General features: G+C 42.8%; 1 protein-coding gene across 4 annotated transcripts in view; it reads right to left on the bottom strand.

Moving 5' to 3' along the window:
- LOC129835031 (sodium/potassium/calcium exchanger 2-like) overlaps positions 1 to 12,413 on the bottom strand; it is a 149,725-nt gene extending 137,312 nt beyond the window's left edge. For 3 of the 4 annotated variants that reach the window (XM_055900359.1, XM_055900360.1, XM_055900358.1), the window contains exons 1-2: positions 12,141 to 12,413; positions 8,929 to 10,017 (exon numbers count right to left, since the gene is read on the bottom strand). In XM_055900359.1, the coding sequence (XP_055756334.1) occupies positions 8,929 to 9,843 (915 nt within the window). In that variant the 5' untranslated portion in view covers positions 9,844 to 10,017; positions 12,141 to 12,413. The remainder of the gene's footprint in view (positions 1 to 8,928; positions 10,018 to 12,140) is intronic. The other variant, XM_055900357.1, reaches the window with a different exon arrangement.
- Positions 12,414 to 16,255: the final 3,842 nt, after the last annotated feature.

The raw sequence follows: 16,255 nt of genomic DNA, 5'->3' as shown, positions 1-16,255 counted from the left end.
TGCTCTGGGGAGAGCAAATAAAGGATCCGCTCCAGGGAAGTTGTAATCCTGGTCGTAATGCTGGAGGTTCTGGTGCGTTACCGCCGCTTGAATATCTAATAGTTCTTCCCGACACAAAATGATTCCTGAGCTAATAACGTAAAAAATAGCTAGTCACGCTGCTGCCATCTCCGTCGCCGCCATCATGTTAAAATAAAATGCTACATGATAGCTCATATCCACTGTAACATCAAAATACAACTACAGTTGATCATATCACAAATACCTACAGCTATATAATGAAGCAAAGAAATATGTAAAATTATAAACATAAGAGAGATTCTCACATTCAGGATCAAATCTGTCATTCTGCCCCTGAGCAAGGACGTTAACCCACTGTTCCCCAGGCGCCGATGACGTGGATGTCAATTAAGGCAGCCCCCCACACCTCTCTGATTCAGAGGGGTTGGGTTAAATGCGGCAAACATATTTCAGCTGAATTCTTTGAGTTGTACAATTGACTACATTTACATTACATTTAAGTCATTTAGCAGACGCTCTTATCCAGAGCGACTTACAACTAGGTATCTTCTGTTCCCTTTTCCTACACGTTGGTCTGTAGCCGGGGGGGGGGGGCATTACTCAGCAGACTGTGATAGGAAAGACTTAAATGTGCGATGACAGAGATGTGGAGCTGAGAGCAGACACAAGCAAGGTTGATCGATTTATCGGTCTCCCTCCTTTTCTTATTTGTTTTTCTGTTATTTTCTCCAGTAGTCTTATTCGGGTGCTCAGCATGCATTGCAGCTCAAGGTCATTCAAATCTCCTCTTTGCTCTGAAACTCCCTGTTGTAATTTTATGAGGTTTATTTCCCTCATTAGAAGCAGCCAGAGTCCAAAATACAAATTCAAGACATCTTTACATTTTGAAAGCATTGTTATTAGATTCTCACTTCCTTGAAAGCTATGCAAATCTTTCAGTCTCTTGGATGTTCAGTTCCCGGTATTATGTGACCTCTGATGAAATATCCTTTATGTACTTAAAGTAAATCCTGAATTAGTTTTAAAATACAGATTTCTGAGATAGTATCACCAAAATTAATTTCCATCTCGTGTCACAAAGTAACCTAAATCCATCAGGATAATCTCAACAACGGTATCAAATTGCTCTGGAATTATATTCCCTTTGCCCTCCAGTGTCATTGAGGATAGCATTCTATACTCTGTGAAGTAATGCTTTGAATCAATGGATTTCTTATACATACATGTATCACAAGGAAGATACCAGTCATTCTTTGTGAATAAACCAAAAATATCTTACAGCATAATTTAACTTGAGGGAGTATTTCAAGCTTCTTAGAATTTCTTAATGAGAATGTCTGAGAGACAGATGGAATAAGACCATTGTACCACAGTAGCAATTCTGTGTACAGGTACCGATCCTCCTTGCAATGAGGCTTGTAATCATCATGCGGAAGGTATTAATACTGGTTTAAGGTTTTTTACAGTAAAGGTCTCCTAATAGGTGTTATTTATCATACTTTGATGACTGAGATCCAACATATTTTGGATATCTGAATTACATTTTCAAACCAGACCGTACTTTGAAGTATGGTTTGTAGGGATTCCTTACATTTTCAGGGATTTGTCTGTCAAACTGGGACACATGTCCAGCTTAACCTAGAATGATACTGACGTTTTTATTAATCCCAAAAAGGAACACTTTATGGCAGGCCAGTGTCATCTCAACAGATAAACACTTTTGAAGTCTGAAAACACCTGAGAAACTTTTTGTCGTGTCATGTCCCTAGAGGAATGTGGAGGAAAAACTGCTTTATTTTGTTGTAGAAAAAGCTAAATATGTCATTATTTTACAAGAAGGTTGGTACAGGCTGTAGTAATTAAATGAAAAATCAGAAAAAGAAAGATGAAAAAAGTGGAGACTGTGTTGCGTAATGTGAGTGGAAAAAAACGCAGGGACGGGGGCTGGGATTAAAAATAAAAATGAATGAAATAAAATATAGGACAAAACACACATCACGAGAAGAGAGACACTACATAAAGAGGTACCTAAGACAACAACATAGCAGCAAAACATGACAACACAGCATGGTAGCAACATAAGATGGCAACAACATGGTAGCAGCACAAAACAGGATACAAACATTATTGGGCACAGACAACAGCACAAAGGGCAAGAAGGTAGAGACAACAATACATCACGCAAAACAGCCACAAGTGTCAGTAAGAGTGTCCATGGTTGAGTATTTCAATGACGAGATTTATATAAAACTGTCCAGTTTGAGTGTTTGTTGCAGCTCGTTCCAGTCGCTAGCTGCATGGAACTGAAAAGACGAGAGACCCAGGGATGTGTGTGCTTCGGGGACCTTTAACAGAATGTGACTGGCAGAACGGGTGTTGTATGTGGAGGATGAGGGTTGCAGTAGATATCTCAGATATGGGGGTGAGAACTAAGAGGGTTTTATAAATAAGCATCAACCAGTGGGTCTTGGGACGGGTATACAGAGATGACCAGTTTACAGAGGAGTATAGAGTGCAGTGATGTGTCCTATAACCTGTTAAGGCTAGGGGGTGCTGTTGTCACTATTTATGGTAATCGTGTAATTTTTGAAACGGCTTCCTACAAAATTCTTGATCGTACAATATGCATATTATTATTATTATTGGATATAAAACAGTCTATAGTTTCTATAGGAGTTGAAATTCTGTCTCTAAATTCTACAGCAATTTCCCTGACATGGAGTCAGATTTCAGAAATTTTGGCCTCTGTTCTGGAGTCAGTTTTAAGGCCACTGTTATTCCTATGAGTATATGGACACTGCTTACGTCTTCCCCTGGATGCCTTTACGTGATGACGATTTGAATGGTGTCGATTGCACAATCACAGGCACTATAAATGAAAAAACCCTGTATGTAGGAGCTCTTTTCTTGGTGCGTCATGCGCGCGGAGGATACCGACCCACTGTTTTTCCAAGCACTAGTGAAGCCAGTTATATTTCTCCGGTCATATTTCTACTCGTTATAGGAGTTAAAAACATCATAAGGTAGTTAATTTAAAGCATTTTATAGCAATTTATATCCGTTTAGTGCGATTTTGGGACATTTATTTCTGAGACGCTGTGAATCTCTGGGCACGCTTCCAGTTCATGCCGAACGCAGTTGGCATTTCCACATGGCAAGAGGACAGCTTTCCACCAAAAGACGATTATACCCAAGAAAGGATGCTTCGCCCAAGATTCTGATGGAAGAACAGCTCAAAGTAGGAACAATTTATTATGATAAATCGTGTTTCTGTCGAAAAATGTTAGTGGCTTAGGACGCCATTTTTTTTTACTTAGCTTCGCTTGGCGCAAACTGTATTGAAAAGTAAGGATAATTTAAAAAATGTAATTCCGCGATTGTATTAAGAATTAAATTGTCTATCAATCGCTGTCCACCCTATATTTTTTAGTCACGTTTATGAGTATTTATGTATACGACTAGATCACTGTCTAATATGGCGCACGAACATTTTCTCACCAGCTGGGCTACTTTTCTCATTGTCTAACCATGATTTTGGTGGCTAAATATGCACATTTTCGAACAAACTGTATATGTATGTTGTAATGTGATGTTACAGGAGTGTCATCTGAAGAATTCTGAGAAGGTTAGTGAAAAATTTTTATATATTTTGGCGATGTTTACGTTATCGCTCTCTTTGGCTAGAATCAATGCTGGGGTAATGTTTGCACATGTGCTATGCTAATATAACGATTTATTGTGTTTTCGCTGTAAGACACTTAGAAAATCTGAAATATTGTCTGTATTCACAGGATCTGTGTCTTTCGATTAGTGTATGCTGTGTATTTTTACGAAATGTTTGATGATTAGTAGTTAGGTAAACACATTGCTCATTGTAATTATTCTAGTCCATTTGTGACGGTGGGTGCAATTGTAACCTATGCCATCTACCTGAAATATGCACATTTTTCTAACAAAACCTATCCTATACCATAAATATGTTATCAGACTGTCATCTGATGAGTTTTTTTCTTGGTTAGGGGCTATCAATATCTTAGTTTAGCCGAATTGGTGATAGCTACTGTTGTTGGTGGACAAAGTAAAGATGGTGGATTATGCTAATGTGTTTTTAGCTAATAGATTTACATCTTTACATATTGTGTCTTCCCTGTAAAACATTTTAAAAATCGGACATGTTGGCTGGATTCACAAGATCTGTGTCTTTCATTAGCTGTATTGGACTTTAATGTGTGAAAGTTAAATATTTAAAAAATATTTTTTTTTTGAATTTCGCGGCTCTGCCTTTTCAGTGGGGGTGGGGGGGGTGTGCCGCTAGCGGAACGTGTGTCCTTGAAAGGATAAGGAGCAATGGTGGCAAATCTGAAAGCCGAATTGTAAAGAACATCTAACCGCTCGAGAGCACCTTTACCTGCCGATCTATAAATTACGTCTCCGTAATCTAGCATGGGTAGGATGGTCATCTGAATCAGGGTTAGTTTGGCAGCTAGGGTGAAAGAGGAGCGATTACGATAGAAGAAACCTTTATATGTGCTGAGAGAAAGACAGTGTACTGTCTAGCCATACTCCCAAGTACTTGTATGAGGTGACTACCTCAAGTAGTAATCACAACTGTGGGGAGAAGGGCATTCTTCTTACAAAACCACATTACCTTTTTTTGGAGGTGTTCAGAACAAGGTGAAGGGTAGAGAAAGCCTGATGGACACTAAGAAAGCTTTGTTGTAGAGCGTTTAACACAAAATCCGTATTGGTTGTACAATTGATCATAACTCTAAAACTACTTGAAATCCCACTCAGAAAATGGTGTATTCAATTGAGTACAGCATGTAAAGCCATATATAGTGCCTTTGGAAAATATTCAGACCCCTTGACTTTTTCCACATTTTGTTAGGTTAAAGCCATATTCTAAAATTGATTAAATAAAAACCAATCCTCATCAATTTATACACAATAACCCATAATGACAAAGCAAAGTTTTTGGGGGACATTTTTGCAAATGTACTACAAATAAACAGAAATACCTTACTTAAATAAGTATTCAGACCCTTTGCTATGAGGCTTGAAATTTAGCTCAGGTGCGTCCTGTTTCCACCGATTATCCTTGAGATGTTTCTACAACTTGATTGGAGTCCACCTGTGTTCAATTCAATTGATTGGACATGATTTGGAAAGGCACACACCTGTCAATATAAGGTCCCACAATTGACAGTGCATGTCAGAGCAAAGATCAAGCCATGAGGTCGAAGGAATTGTCCGTAGAGCTCCAAGGCAGGATTGTGTCGAGGCACCGATCTGAGGAAGGGTACCAAACAATTTCTGCAGCATTGAAGGTCCCCAAAAACACAATGCCTCCATCATTCTTAAATGGAAGAAGTTTGGAACCACCAAGACTGCTCCTAAAACTGGCCGCCCGGACAAAATTAGCAATAACGGAAAAACTGAAATGGTCCACCCGCACAGACAGTGTGGTGAAGAAGGCACAACAGCGCCTCTTCAACATCAGGAGGCTGAAGAAATTTGGCTTGTCACCTAAAACCCTCACAAACTTTTACAGATGCACAATTGAGAGCCTCCTGTCGAGCTGTATCACCGCCTGGTACGACAACTGCACCGCAAGGCTCTCCAGAGAGTGGTGCGGTCTACACAACGCATCACAGCGGGCAAACTACCTGCCCTCCAAGACACCTACAGCACCTGATGTCACAGGAAGGCGAAATAGAACATCAAGGACAACACCCACCCGATCCGCTGCCTGTTCACCCTGCTACCATCCAGAAGGCGAGTACAGGTGCCGTACAGGTGCATCAACGCTGGGACCGAGAGACTGAAAAACACCTTCTGTATCAAGGCCATCAAACTGTTAAACAACCATTACTAACAGAGAGGCTGCTGCCTATATACAGACTTGAAATCATTGGCCACTTTAATAAATGTATCACTAGTCACTTTAATAATCCTACTTTAATAATGTTTCATGTCCTGCATTACTCATCTCATATGTAAACGCAGCAAAAAAGGAAACGTCCCTTTTTCAGGACCCTGTCTTTCAAAGATAATTCGTAAAAATCTGAATAACTTCACAGATCTTCATTGTAAAGGGTTTAAACACTGTTTCCCATGCTTGTTCAATGAACCATAAAAAAATGAGCATGCACCTGTGGAACAGTCGTTAAGACACTAACAGCTTACAGACGGTTGGCAATTAAGGTTACAGTTATGAAAACTTAGGACACCAAAGAGGCCTTTCTACTGACTCTAAAAAACACCAAAAGAAAGATGCCCAGGGTCCCTGCTCATCTGCGTGAACGTGCCTTAAGCATGCTGCAAGGAGGCATGAACACTGCAGATGTGGCCAGGGCAATAAATTGCAATGTCCGTACTGTGAGACGCCTAAGACAGCGCTACAGGGAGACAGGATGGACAGCTGATCATCCTCGCAGTGGCAGACCACGTGTAACAACACCTGCACAGGATCAGTACATCCAAACATCACACCTGCGGGACAGGTACAGGATGACAACAACAACTGCCCGTGTTACACCAGGAACACTAGCCCTCACCCTCCGATCCAACAGGTCCCAGACGTGCTCAATGGGATTGAGATCCGGGCTCTTCGCTGGCCATGGCAGAACACTGACATTCCTCTTGCAGGAAATCACACACAGAACGAGCAGTATGCCTGGTGGGTTTGTGCCCATAGGCGACGTTGTTGCCGGTGATGTCTGGTGAGGACCTGCCTTACTACAAGCCCTCAGTCCAGCCTCTCTCAGCCTATTGCGGACAGTCTGAGCTCAGTTTAGCGAAATGCTTGGGCTTCCTGTTCCAACAGTGCAGCAATATCAAACATGTAATCTAACAACCTGTTAGATTACATGTTTGATATTGCTGCACTGTTGGAACTAGAAGCCCAAACATTTCGCTACACTTGCAATAACATCTGCTAACCACGTGTATGTGCCCAATAAAATTGGATTTGATTTGACATCTCTGGAGAGACCTGCAAATAGCTGTGCAGCAACAATCCCCATCCAACCTGACCGAGCTTGAAAGGATTTGTAGAGAAGAATGTGAGAACCTCCCCAAATACAGGTGTGCCAAGCTTCATGCCCAAGAAGACTCGAGGCTGTAATCACTGCCAAAGGTGCTTCAACAAAGTACTGAGTAAAGGGTTTGAATACTTATATAAATTAACAAACATTTCTAAAATCCTGTTGTTGCTTTGTCATTATGGGGTAGTGTGTGTAGATTTGAGGGGAAAAAAAACAATTTAATACATTTTAGAATAAGGCTTTAACCTACCAAAATGTGGAAAAAGTCAAGGGGTCTGAATACTTTCCGAAGGCACTGTAATTGAGCACAATTTAAAGAGGTATTATGAAATATAACGTTTTCATTTCAGAGAACAGGGTAAGCATTCAAGCGACACCTGCTGACTAAAGTTCATGGACTGGGCAAGCTCAAAATTGTATAAATATCGAAACCAAATAGAGTCAGTCAAGTCAGTCAATTCAGGAAGTAACCTGAAATTCCAATTCAATAAGTGAAAAAAGGACCATTTTAAATTATTTCCAAATAAACTGAAAAGAAAAAGTTCTTTAAAATGTTTTCCATTTTAAATGTTAGATTCAAATCACTTCCTGATGGCAAAGGTGTATAAAGATGGAGGAATTCAGATATGACGTCATTGTTTTAGCACTACCCACAGACTTTATTAACTATAGCGACATGGTTCAATGTGCCAATAAATCACCACAATGTACTTTTTATTGCCATCTTTGAGCTAGAGTTGGGATCAAGTTTACTATGCTAATGCAAGTACAAAAAAAGAGTAATGGAGAACACTGTATTATACGGTGAACTTAGCACATTAGGCATTTGTGGTAAGTACATGTGGGGCTGCCATCTTTATGCATGTCCGCCATATACAGTACCAGTCAAAAGTTTGGATACACCTACTCATTCTAGGGATTTTTCTTTATTTTTACTATTTTCTAGAATAATAGTGAAGACATCAAAACTATGAAATAACACATATGGAATCATGTGGTAACCAAAGAATATATGAGCTAAAGGCCTGATTCGACCATGAAGGCCTGATACACGCAGTCTCCTCTGAATGTAGAAAATAGTAAAAATAAAGAAAACCCCTTGAATGAGTAGGTGTGTCTAAACTTTTGACTGGTACTGTATATATTTTTTTAGCTTTATTTAACAAGGCAAGTCAGTAAAGAACAAATTCTTATTTACAATGACGGCCTACCCCGGACAAACCGTAACCCGGATGACACTGAGCCAATTGTGCGCCGCCCTATGGGACTCCCAATCACGGCCAGTTGTGATACAGCCTGGAATCACACCAGGGTCTGTAGTGATGCCTCTAGCACTGAGATGTAGTGCCTTTGACTGCTGTGCCACTCGAGAGCACCACTCGGGAGTACTGTATATATTGTGGGTATAATATGTATATTTATGTTGTATATACAGGGCACATTTGTCTTCCTGTTAAAATAAAGGTTAAATGAAACAATTAAATACAAAAATCGACTGACTTCGATTTGAATTCATTTATATACTGTATGTTACCAGGCAACGGAAAGACTTGACTTTTTATGGGATACAACATAGGGGGGCTCCTGAGCGGCGCTGCATCTCAGTACAAGAGGCGTCACTGCAGTACGTGGTTCGAATCCAGGCTGCATCACATCCGGCTGTGATTGGGAGTCCCATAGGGCGGTGGACAATTGGCCCAGCGTTGCCAGGGTAGGCACTAAATCCCTTGTGATCTGAGATTCTAACCGCTAGATTGAAATGGTCACATTAATTTGAAAGAAAGGGAGGCAGAGGAAATGTTGATGAAGCTCTGAGAGGAAAGAGAGATAAAGAAAATTATATGAAGCGAAATAGACTCACCTTCGGCTGAACCTCCACCTCCACCACTTGATTCTTGTTCATGCAGCCTTTCACAAAGCCCTCAACATTGCTGTTGAACTTCATAAAGATCACATAGGTGGCATAGGCTGAGAGCAGAGTAATACTTTCCCAGTAGGAGATGTAGTTATCCAGGAAGAAACATATGAGCATGATCAGGTCCATGATGTAGAAAGAGACGTCACGGAAGAGGGGCCACCAGGTGAGGTTGAGGATCTCCCTGGAGAAGATGGCACACATTCCAATGACGAAGAGAATGTTGAAGACAGCTGAGCCCACAATGGTTCCGATGCCCACATTGCTGTGCGAGATGAATACGCCGATGACAGAAGTGAAAAGCTCGGGCGCCGACCCGCCTGCCGCCATGAAGGTGGCCCCCGCCACGTCATCAGAGATGGCCAGCTTCTCTGTGATGACTGTCAGAGCGGGCACGAAGAATTCATCACACACAATGGCTAAAGAGATGAACATGTACAGCATCCCAAACATGTGGAGCACCACAGCACCCTGGCGCCTCTCTTCCAGGGTGAACAGGTCCGTGGGATAGTCCCCCTGGCTCTCGTTGCCGTCTGCCGAAGACCTCATGGCCACGGGCATGTTGGCTGAGACATTGGGATCCCTCTGGTGCTGAGTGGAAAGTAGAGTCCTGTGGGGAGCAGGACCAGACTGAAGGAGGGCCTCTTGAGGCAGGAGCAGCTCCGGGTGGCTCCCTGAGCTCCATGTCAAGGCGCTGAAGGAAAAGGAGATAGCGCTTATGGCTACCAGGCTGAACACAAAACCCAGGATTCGTATGGGCCTCAGCTTTCTAAGCAGGTTCTGGTGGCGGTGCCTCTTACACGTTGCATCCAGAAAGGGCCTTTGCACCACCATATCCAAGCAGGGTTGGTCCAAACCCATCACTGTGATGTGCTGAGTGTGTTTCTATACTCTCAATGGTTGGCTGGAAAGAGGTTGAGCTAGTTTTTGTTAGCAGACACAACGCATGGTGCTGCCGTGGGCTTCAAACAACATGGGAGTATTCCTGAAGCTTTCCAGCGTGTGGCTTGCCAAACGATGTCTTCATATTAGCCTCTAAAAACAAGATTTGAAGAGAAATTGAAGAGAAAAAGAAAAGGAGGAAGCTTCAACATGTAGAATTTAGACACAGCAACAAACTATTAGCTGTCACATGCCTACCGCAATTCTGTAGTGGATTTAACACCACAATGTAGCCTAGTCCTGACCATGGATATCCAATTTCCTTGAAGATTGTTTTTAAATTTCAATGTTCTGATGTTTCATTGTGGTATTAAGGCCTATGCTATGATACAGATATAACGGCAATACATGGGTTCAGAGGCAGAGAAATAGAGGGAATAGCTATATCCTACTTTATCTTTTCAGAAACAAGCAAATAACATTGAGAAAAAATCTTCAAATGTTTGAATTCATAATAGACTAATCATTGCTTGTCACATGCATTGTAAATTACACCCAGATATTTAAGTGATAAGGCCCGAAATGCCAGTGTTTGATGATGCCAGTGTTGTTTTTTTAAACCGAGCTAAAATATATCCTCCAAACATCGGCTTTGAGGGCATTATCGCTTTTATACAACGAGTTACCAACATATTCCAATCACTTCAAACTGAAGCTGGAAAGACTGCAAACTAGCTGCACTTCGTTTAGTTTTAGCTTTTTTCAATTGACATTTCTTTGTAAATATTCATAAAAATTATACCAGCTGATTCATGATTTCGACAGGCTGAGAAAAGCTGCATGCCTGGCTGCCCTGTCCGACTCCCGACACATTCATGACTATGGGACAGCTGGAGATCAAATTTGAATATTGAAACAATGTTGCAAATGTCAGAGAGACAGACAGCAAGGTTTATACAAATCTCTGCTGTTGAAAACTAAACGTTAGGCTAAAAGAAATGTGAGATAATGTCTAGATGCTTTTTACAGAGAAGACCAAGTTTATACATGTCCTGGCTGGGTTGATGAGACAGTGGGTTGCGCAGTCAAATGGTAATTTGTGTAATAGACACCGGCTGGAATGCGGTTTTAACCAACCAGCATTCAGGATTAGACCCACCAGTTGTATAAAGGCTAATAATAACATGGAAAACAGGTCGCCTATTTCCTCCGAAAAAATATAGATGATACTACATATTAATAGGGACGGGAATGTATGTACTGTAGTTACCATGCTATGCATGTGAAACGTGGAAATAATTCACCAATTTGGCCTACTCAGATAGAGAGGATTCATTAGAAAATATTTATAATATAGATTAACCCTGCTAATGTTATGGTATCCCGGTAGAATTGTTGCAAATAACCAAATTCCACCAAATTATAGGCCTACTCGGTATGTGATGCACCAAATGCCCCAGACCTAATAACGAACTTCAATGGCACCTTTATAACGGTTATAGTTACTATATGATTGGATTGCGGCGTTTGAAGCAGATCAGACGTAGCCAAAGCAAATAATCTGTGCGTTTGTTCTGCATAGGCTAGGCTATCTATTCTCGGCAGAATGTAACATTTTTGTTGCGCAGAATTGTTTTGTGTCGCAAACCTGGTTAACTGACATAGATTCTACTTGAGTCACGGAAATCTAAATATTTTTTACAATAGAAAAAATAATAACGGCTATTGGCGTTTAAATGAAATAGCCTAAACGCAAATAAATAGGCTACTGGCCTTCTCTTGCGTAGCCTACACCGTGCATTGAAATATCCGCATAGTATGTCTTCATTTATATGAGGAGCTGACAAACGGCTGTTGCAACGTGCGCCTCTGTCCTGCAGTAAAATCTCCCTGCCGCGTAACCTTACAACAATAACACTTCAAAGCTGCGTGATTATTACCGACTGTGCACAAACTGGTTGAATCAATGTTGTTTCCACGTCATTTCAACCCCCCAAAAATGCAATGTGATGACGTTGAATCAACGTGGAAATGTAAGGGAATTTTGTATTTTCCCCCGACTTTTAAACTAAATCCAAAGACATGGATATTTTTGTTGTTGTTGTTGATTTAACCTTGAATTCACATTAGTTGACAACTCAACCACATGTAAATAAAAACTAGACATTGCACTGGGGTCTGTGCCCAGTGGGTAGACGACTCAGTTATCATCATTTGCGCAAAATAGGCAAAACGCGTAAAATTGACAAATGTGTCAGTAATTATGAATGTCTTACCTTATATAGAGGTAAATAGAACGGCAACCGTAACACACCAGGTCGAAATTCGGTTCCGTCTCTTGTGTTCCCTTGCTCTCATTGAGCAAATGTGATGTTAATACCCTATCCGACGATTGAGGAGGAGCTCCCGACAAACTGGTTGCAAGCTGCGCTCACCTCAACATCCTCCCTCCCATCTCACTGAGAAATCATTCTAGTCTAAAAGACCTTGCTAATCTAAAAGAAAAGACTGGAACCTAAGGTAGGGTCGGTCTAACCACGTGAATTGCGAGGCTATAGATTACAACAGTGGAAGCCGTCATATGCCATAACAGGATAGAGGAGACCTTGATGGAGTTGCCGTGGTTACAGCAATGTCACCATTTCAACTATACAGATAGGGCTGATATAGATGGATATACTTGTGCATGTTTGAAATAACATTCAATGATGTTACTTAATGGCCTACACATGATCCTTCATATATAGATAGAAGGTTTGAAGGTCACAGAAGGGGAGTCGCCCAAATGGAGCCTAACCAGGGCCTTATTCACAAAGTGGAAGAGCTAGGATCAAGTTAGCCTTTTAAACCGTAAGGAATAAGAGGGGGGACTTTATCCTAAATCAGCACTCCTAGTCTATCACTAGGTTGAAAAACATCAGGGCATTTTGGGACATAAGATCCATAAAGGAATGCAGTCATGATTTCAAGGTCAAACAGTGTGTGCTCTATGAAATCAGTGGGATTTGGTGTTGTGGGATTTGTCTGTTGCTCAGCCTTCGGTTGAAGTCACATTCATCTCTACGAACCTGCTGCTCATGTTTACTTTGCATTCCTCTTACATCAAAATCCCCACCAGGGCTTAGCATTAGCAGACATGCCAAACAAGCCGTGTTGGATAAAGACAGCAGTCTCTGCACAGCATGACAACCCACTGGGGGGGAAATGGTTGAATCCACGTTGTATCCACATCATTTCAACCCCAAAAAATAAATGTAGGAAAACTCATTGGATTTGCAAAGAGTCATCAACGTCAGGGAATTTCGTGTTTTTTTCACCTAACTTTTAACCTAAATCGAATGACATGGTGACATGTTTTGTTGATTTCACATTGAATTCACAATAGTTGACAACTCAACCAAATGTAAATCAAAACTAGACATTGAACTGACGTCTGTGTGCAGTGGGAAAGTATGTGTGACACTAATGCCCTCGTGGTAGGTAATAAATCACGATTCACTGACCTCATTGATTGCCCTCCCTTCTTTCCCTGCCTGCAATCAACCCAAAATGGGAACAGAGACAGATAGAAACTTGTCTGACTTTGTGTTATCAATATCCACTTCGGCCTATCATTGAAAGACAGATGTGTGCATGGTCAATTCACACTGACCTGTGCACCCACAGTGTTAGTGTCACGCCCTGACCTTAGAGAGCCTTTTTTATTCTCTATTTGGTTAGGTCAGGGTGTGACTTGGGTGGGCAAATCTCTGTGTTCTATTTCTTGGTTGGCCGGGTATGGTTCCCAATCAGAGGCAGCTGTCTATCGTTGTCTCTGATTGGGCATCATACTTAAGCAGCCTGTTTTCCACCTGAGTTTGTGGTATCTTGTTTTTGTACAGTTACTGTGTAGCCTGCAGAACGTTACGTTCGTTTATCTTCTTTTTTTTTTGGTGTTCATCAAAATAAAGAAAGACGCTTACCATGCTGCGCCTTGGTCTAATTCCAACAACGGATATGACAGAAGATCCCACCACAAACGGACCAAGCAGCGTGGTCAGGAGGAGAGGACACGACGGAAACCCGAAAGGCAGCCCCCCCCAAAAATATTTGGGGGGCAGATGACGTGGGCGTCGGTGCTGAGGGGTGAGTCCGAGACCGAGGAGGAATTCTTGGACCATTTGAGCAAGGAGTGGTTGGCAGTAGAGAGCGACGAAAGAGTTTGGAGGGGTTGGAGTCTGGAGCAAGACAGTCGCTTTGAGGAGCGTGTGACCCTTCAAGCACCATGCTTTGCGGTTACACGTACTGTGTCTCCGGTACGCATCCACAGCCCGGTGCGCTCTGTGCCAGCTCCCCGCATTTGCCGTACTAGAGTGGGCATTCAGCCAGGACGGGTTGTACCAGCTCTGCGCTCCAGACCTCCGGTGTGTCTCCACGGCCCAGTATATCCTGGGCCAGCTCCACGCACCAGGCCTCCAGTGATGATCCATGGCACAAAGCCTCCAGTGGTGATCCATGGCCCGGAGCCTTCAGTGATGATCCATGGCCCGAAGCCCCCAGTGATGATCCATGGCACGAAGCCCCCAGTGATGATCCATGGCACAAAGCCTCCTGTGATGATCCGCAGTCCGGAGTCTCCAGCGACGGTCTGCAGTCCAGAGTCTACAGCGACGGTCTGCAGTCCAGAGCCTCCAGCGGGGGTTCCCAGTCCGGAGCCTGCAGCAGGGGTTCCCAGTCCAGAGCCTGCAGCAGGGGTTCCCAGTCCGGAGCCTGCAGCGACGGTCCGGAGCCTGAAGCGACGGTCACCAGTCCGGAGCCTGCAGCGACAGTCCGGAGCCTGAAGCGACGGTCCCCAGTCCGGAGCCTGCAGCGACGGTCCCCAGTCCGGAGCCTGCAGCGACGGTCCCCAGTCAGGAGCCTCCAGCGAGGGTTCCCAGGCCGGAGCTTCCGGCGACGATCGGTGGTTCGGTTCCTCCAGCAGTGATCTACGGTCCGGAGTCTGCGACAACGATCTACGGTCCGGAGTCCCCGGCGACGATCCCCGCATCAGAAGCGCCACCAAAGTGAGGGGAGCCTCAAGCAGAGCAGGGTCTGCGTCCCGCACCGGAGCCTCCACCGAGATGAGATGCCCACCCGGACCCTCCCCTATAAGTTCAGGTTTGCGGCCAGAGTCCGCACCTTGGGGGGGGGGGTACTGTCACGCCCTGACCTTAGAGGCTTTTTAATTATCTATTTGGTTAGGTCAGGGTGTGACTTTGGAGGGCAAATCTATGTGTTCTATTTCTTTGTTGGCCGGGTATGGTTCCCAATCAGAGGCAGCTGTCTATCGTTGCCTCTGATTGGGGATCGTACTTAGGCAGCCTGTTTTCCACCTGAGTTTGTGGGATCTTGTTTTTGTACAGTTACTGTGTAGCCTGCAGAACGTTACGTTCGTTTATCTTTTTGTTGTTTTTTTGGTGTGTATCAAAATAAAGAAAGATGTACACTTACCACGCTGCGCCTTGGTCTAATTCCAACAACGGATGTGACAGTTAGAACCTCAGAACTATGAATTGAGATGGATGGCATAATTTCTCCCCTCAAAGCCTCAAATTCTTCTATACTATTCCAACCAACATAATGTGCACTTCCATAGTGGCTTGTTATAATATATTTTTTTAAATCATAACCAGGCATAGCCTACCAAATAAACAAAACTCTCTTTTCACATTTCACAAAAATGCCTGTATTGCTTTCATAAAGAGAACACAAATTAAATTACACTTCAATAGCATTATCTATTAACCTCTTCCAACAGATTGCATCGTCTGTGGATCTATTGGGGCGATAAGCAAATTGAAGTGGGTCTAGGGTGACAGGTAAGGTTGAGGTTATATGATCCTTGACTAGTCTCTAAAAGCACTTCATAATGACAGAAGTGAGTGCTACGGGGAGATAGTCATTTAGTTCAGTTACCTTTGCTTTCTTGGGTACAGGAAGAAATGCCTTTAGCCGTACCCTTGTCCTACTGTTCCTCTGGTGATGTAGAGGTTAATCCAGGCCCTGTAGCGCCTAGCTTCACTCCCATTCCCCAGGAACTCTCATTTGTTGATTTCTGTAGCTGTAAAAGCCTTGGTTTCATGCATGTTAACAATAGAAGCCTCCATAAGTTTGTTTTACTCACTGATTTTAGCACACTCTGCCAACCCAGATGTCCTAGTCGTGTCTGAATCCTGGCTTAGGAAGGCCACCAAAAATCCTGAAATTTCCATCCCTAACTATAACATTTTCCGACAAGATAGAACGGCCAAAGGGGGCGGAGTTGCAATCTACTGCAGAAACAGCCTGCAGAGTTATGTCATACAATCCAGGTCTGTGCCCAAACAATTCGAGCTTCTACTTCTAAAAATCCACCTTTCCAGAAATAAGTCTC

Source organism: Salvelinus fontinalis, chromosome 36 (genome assembly GCF_029448725.1).
Source record: "Salvelinus fontinalis isolate EN_2023a chromosome 36, ASM2944872v1, whole genome shotgun sequence".
In the NCBI taxonomy this organism is placed as follows: domain Eukaryota; kingdom Metazoa; phylum Chordata; class Actinopteri; order Salmoniformes; family Salmonidae; genus Salvelinus; species Salvelinus fontinalis.
Note: the sequence above shows the minus strand (reverse complement) of the source record. Positions and strands in the feature narration are given on the sequence as shown.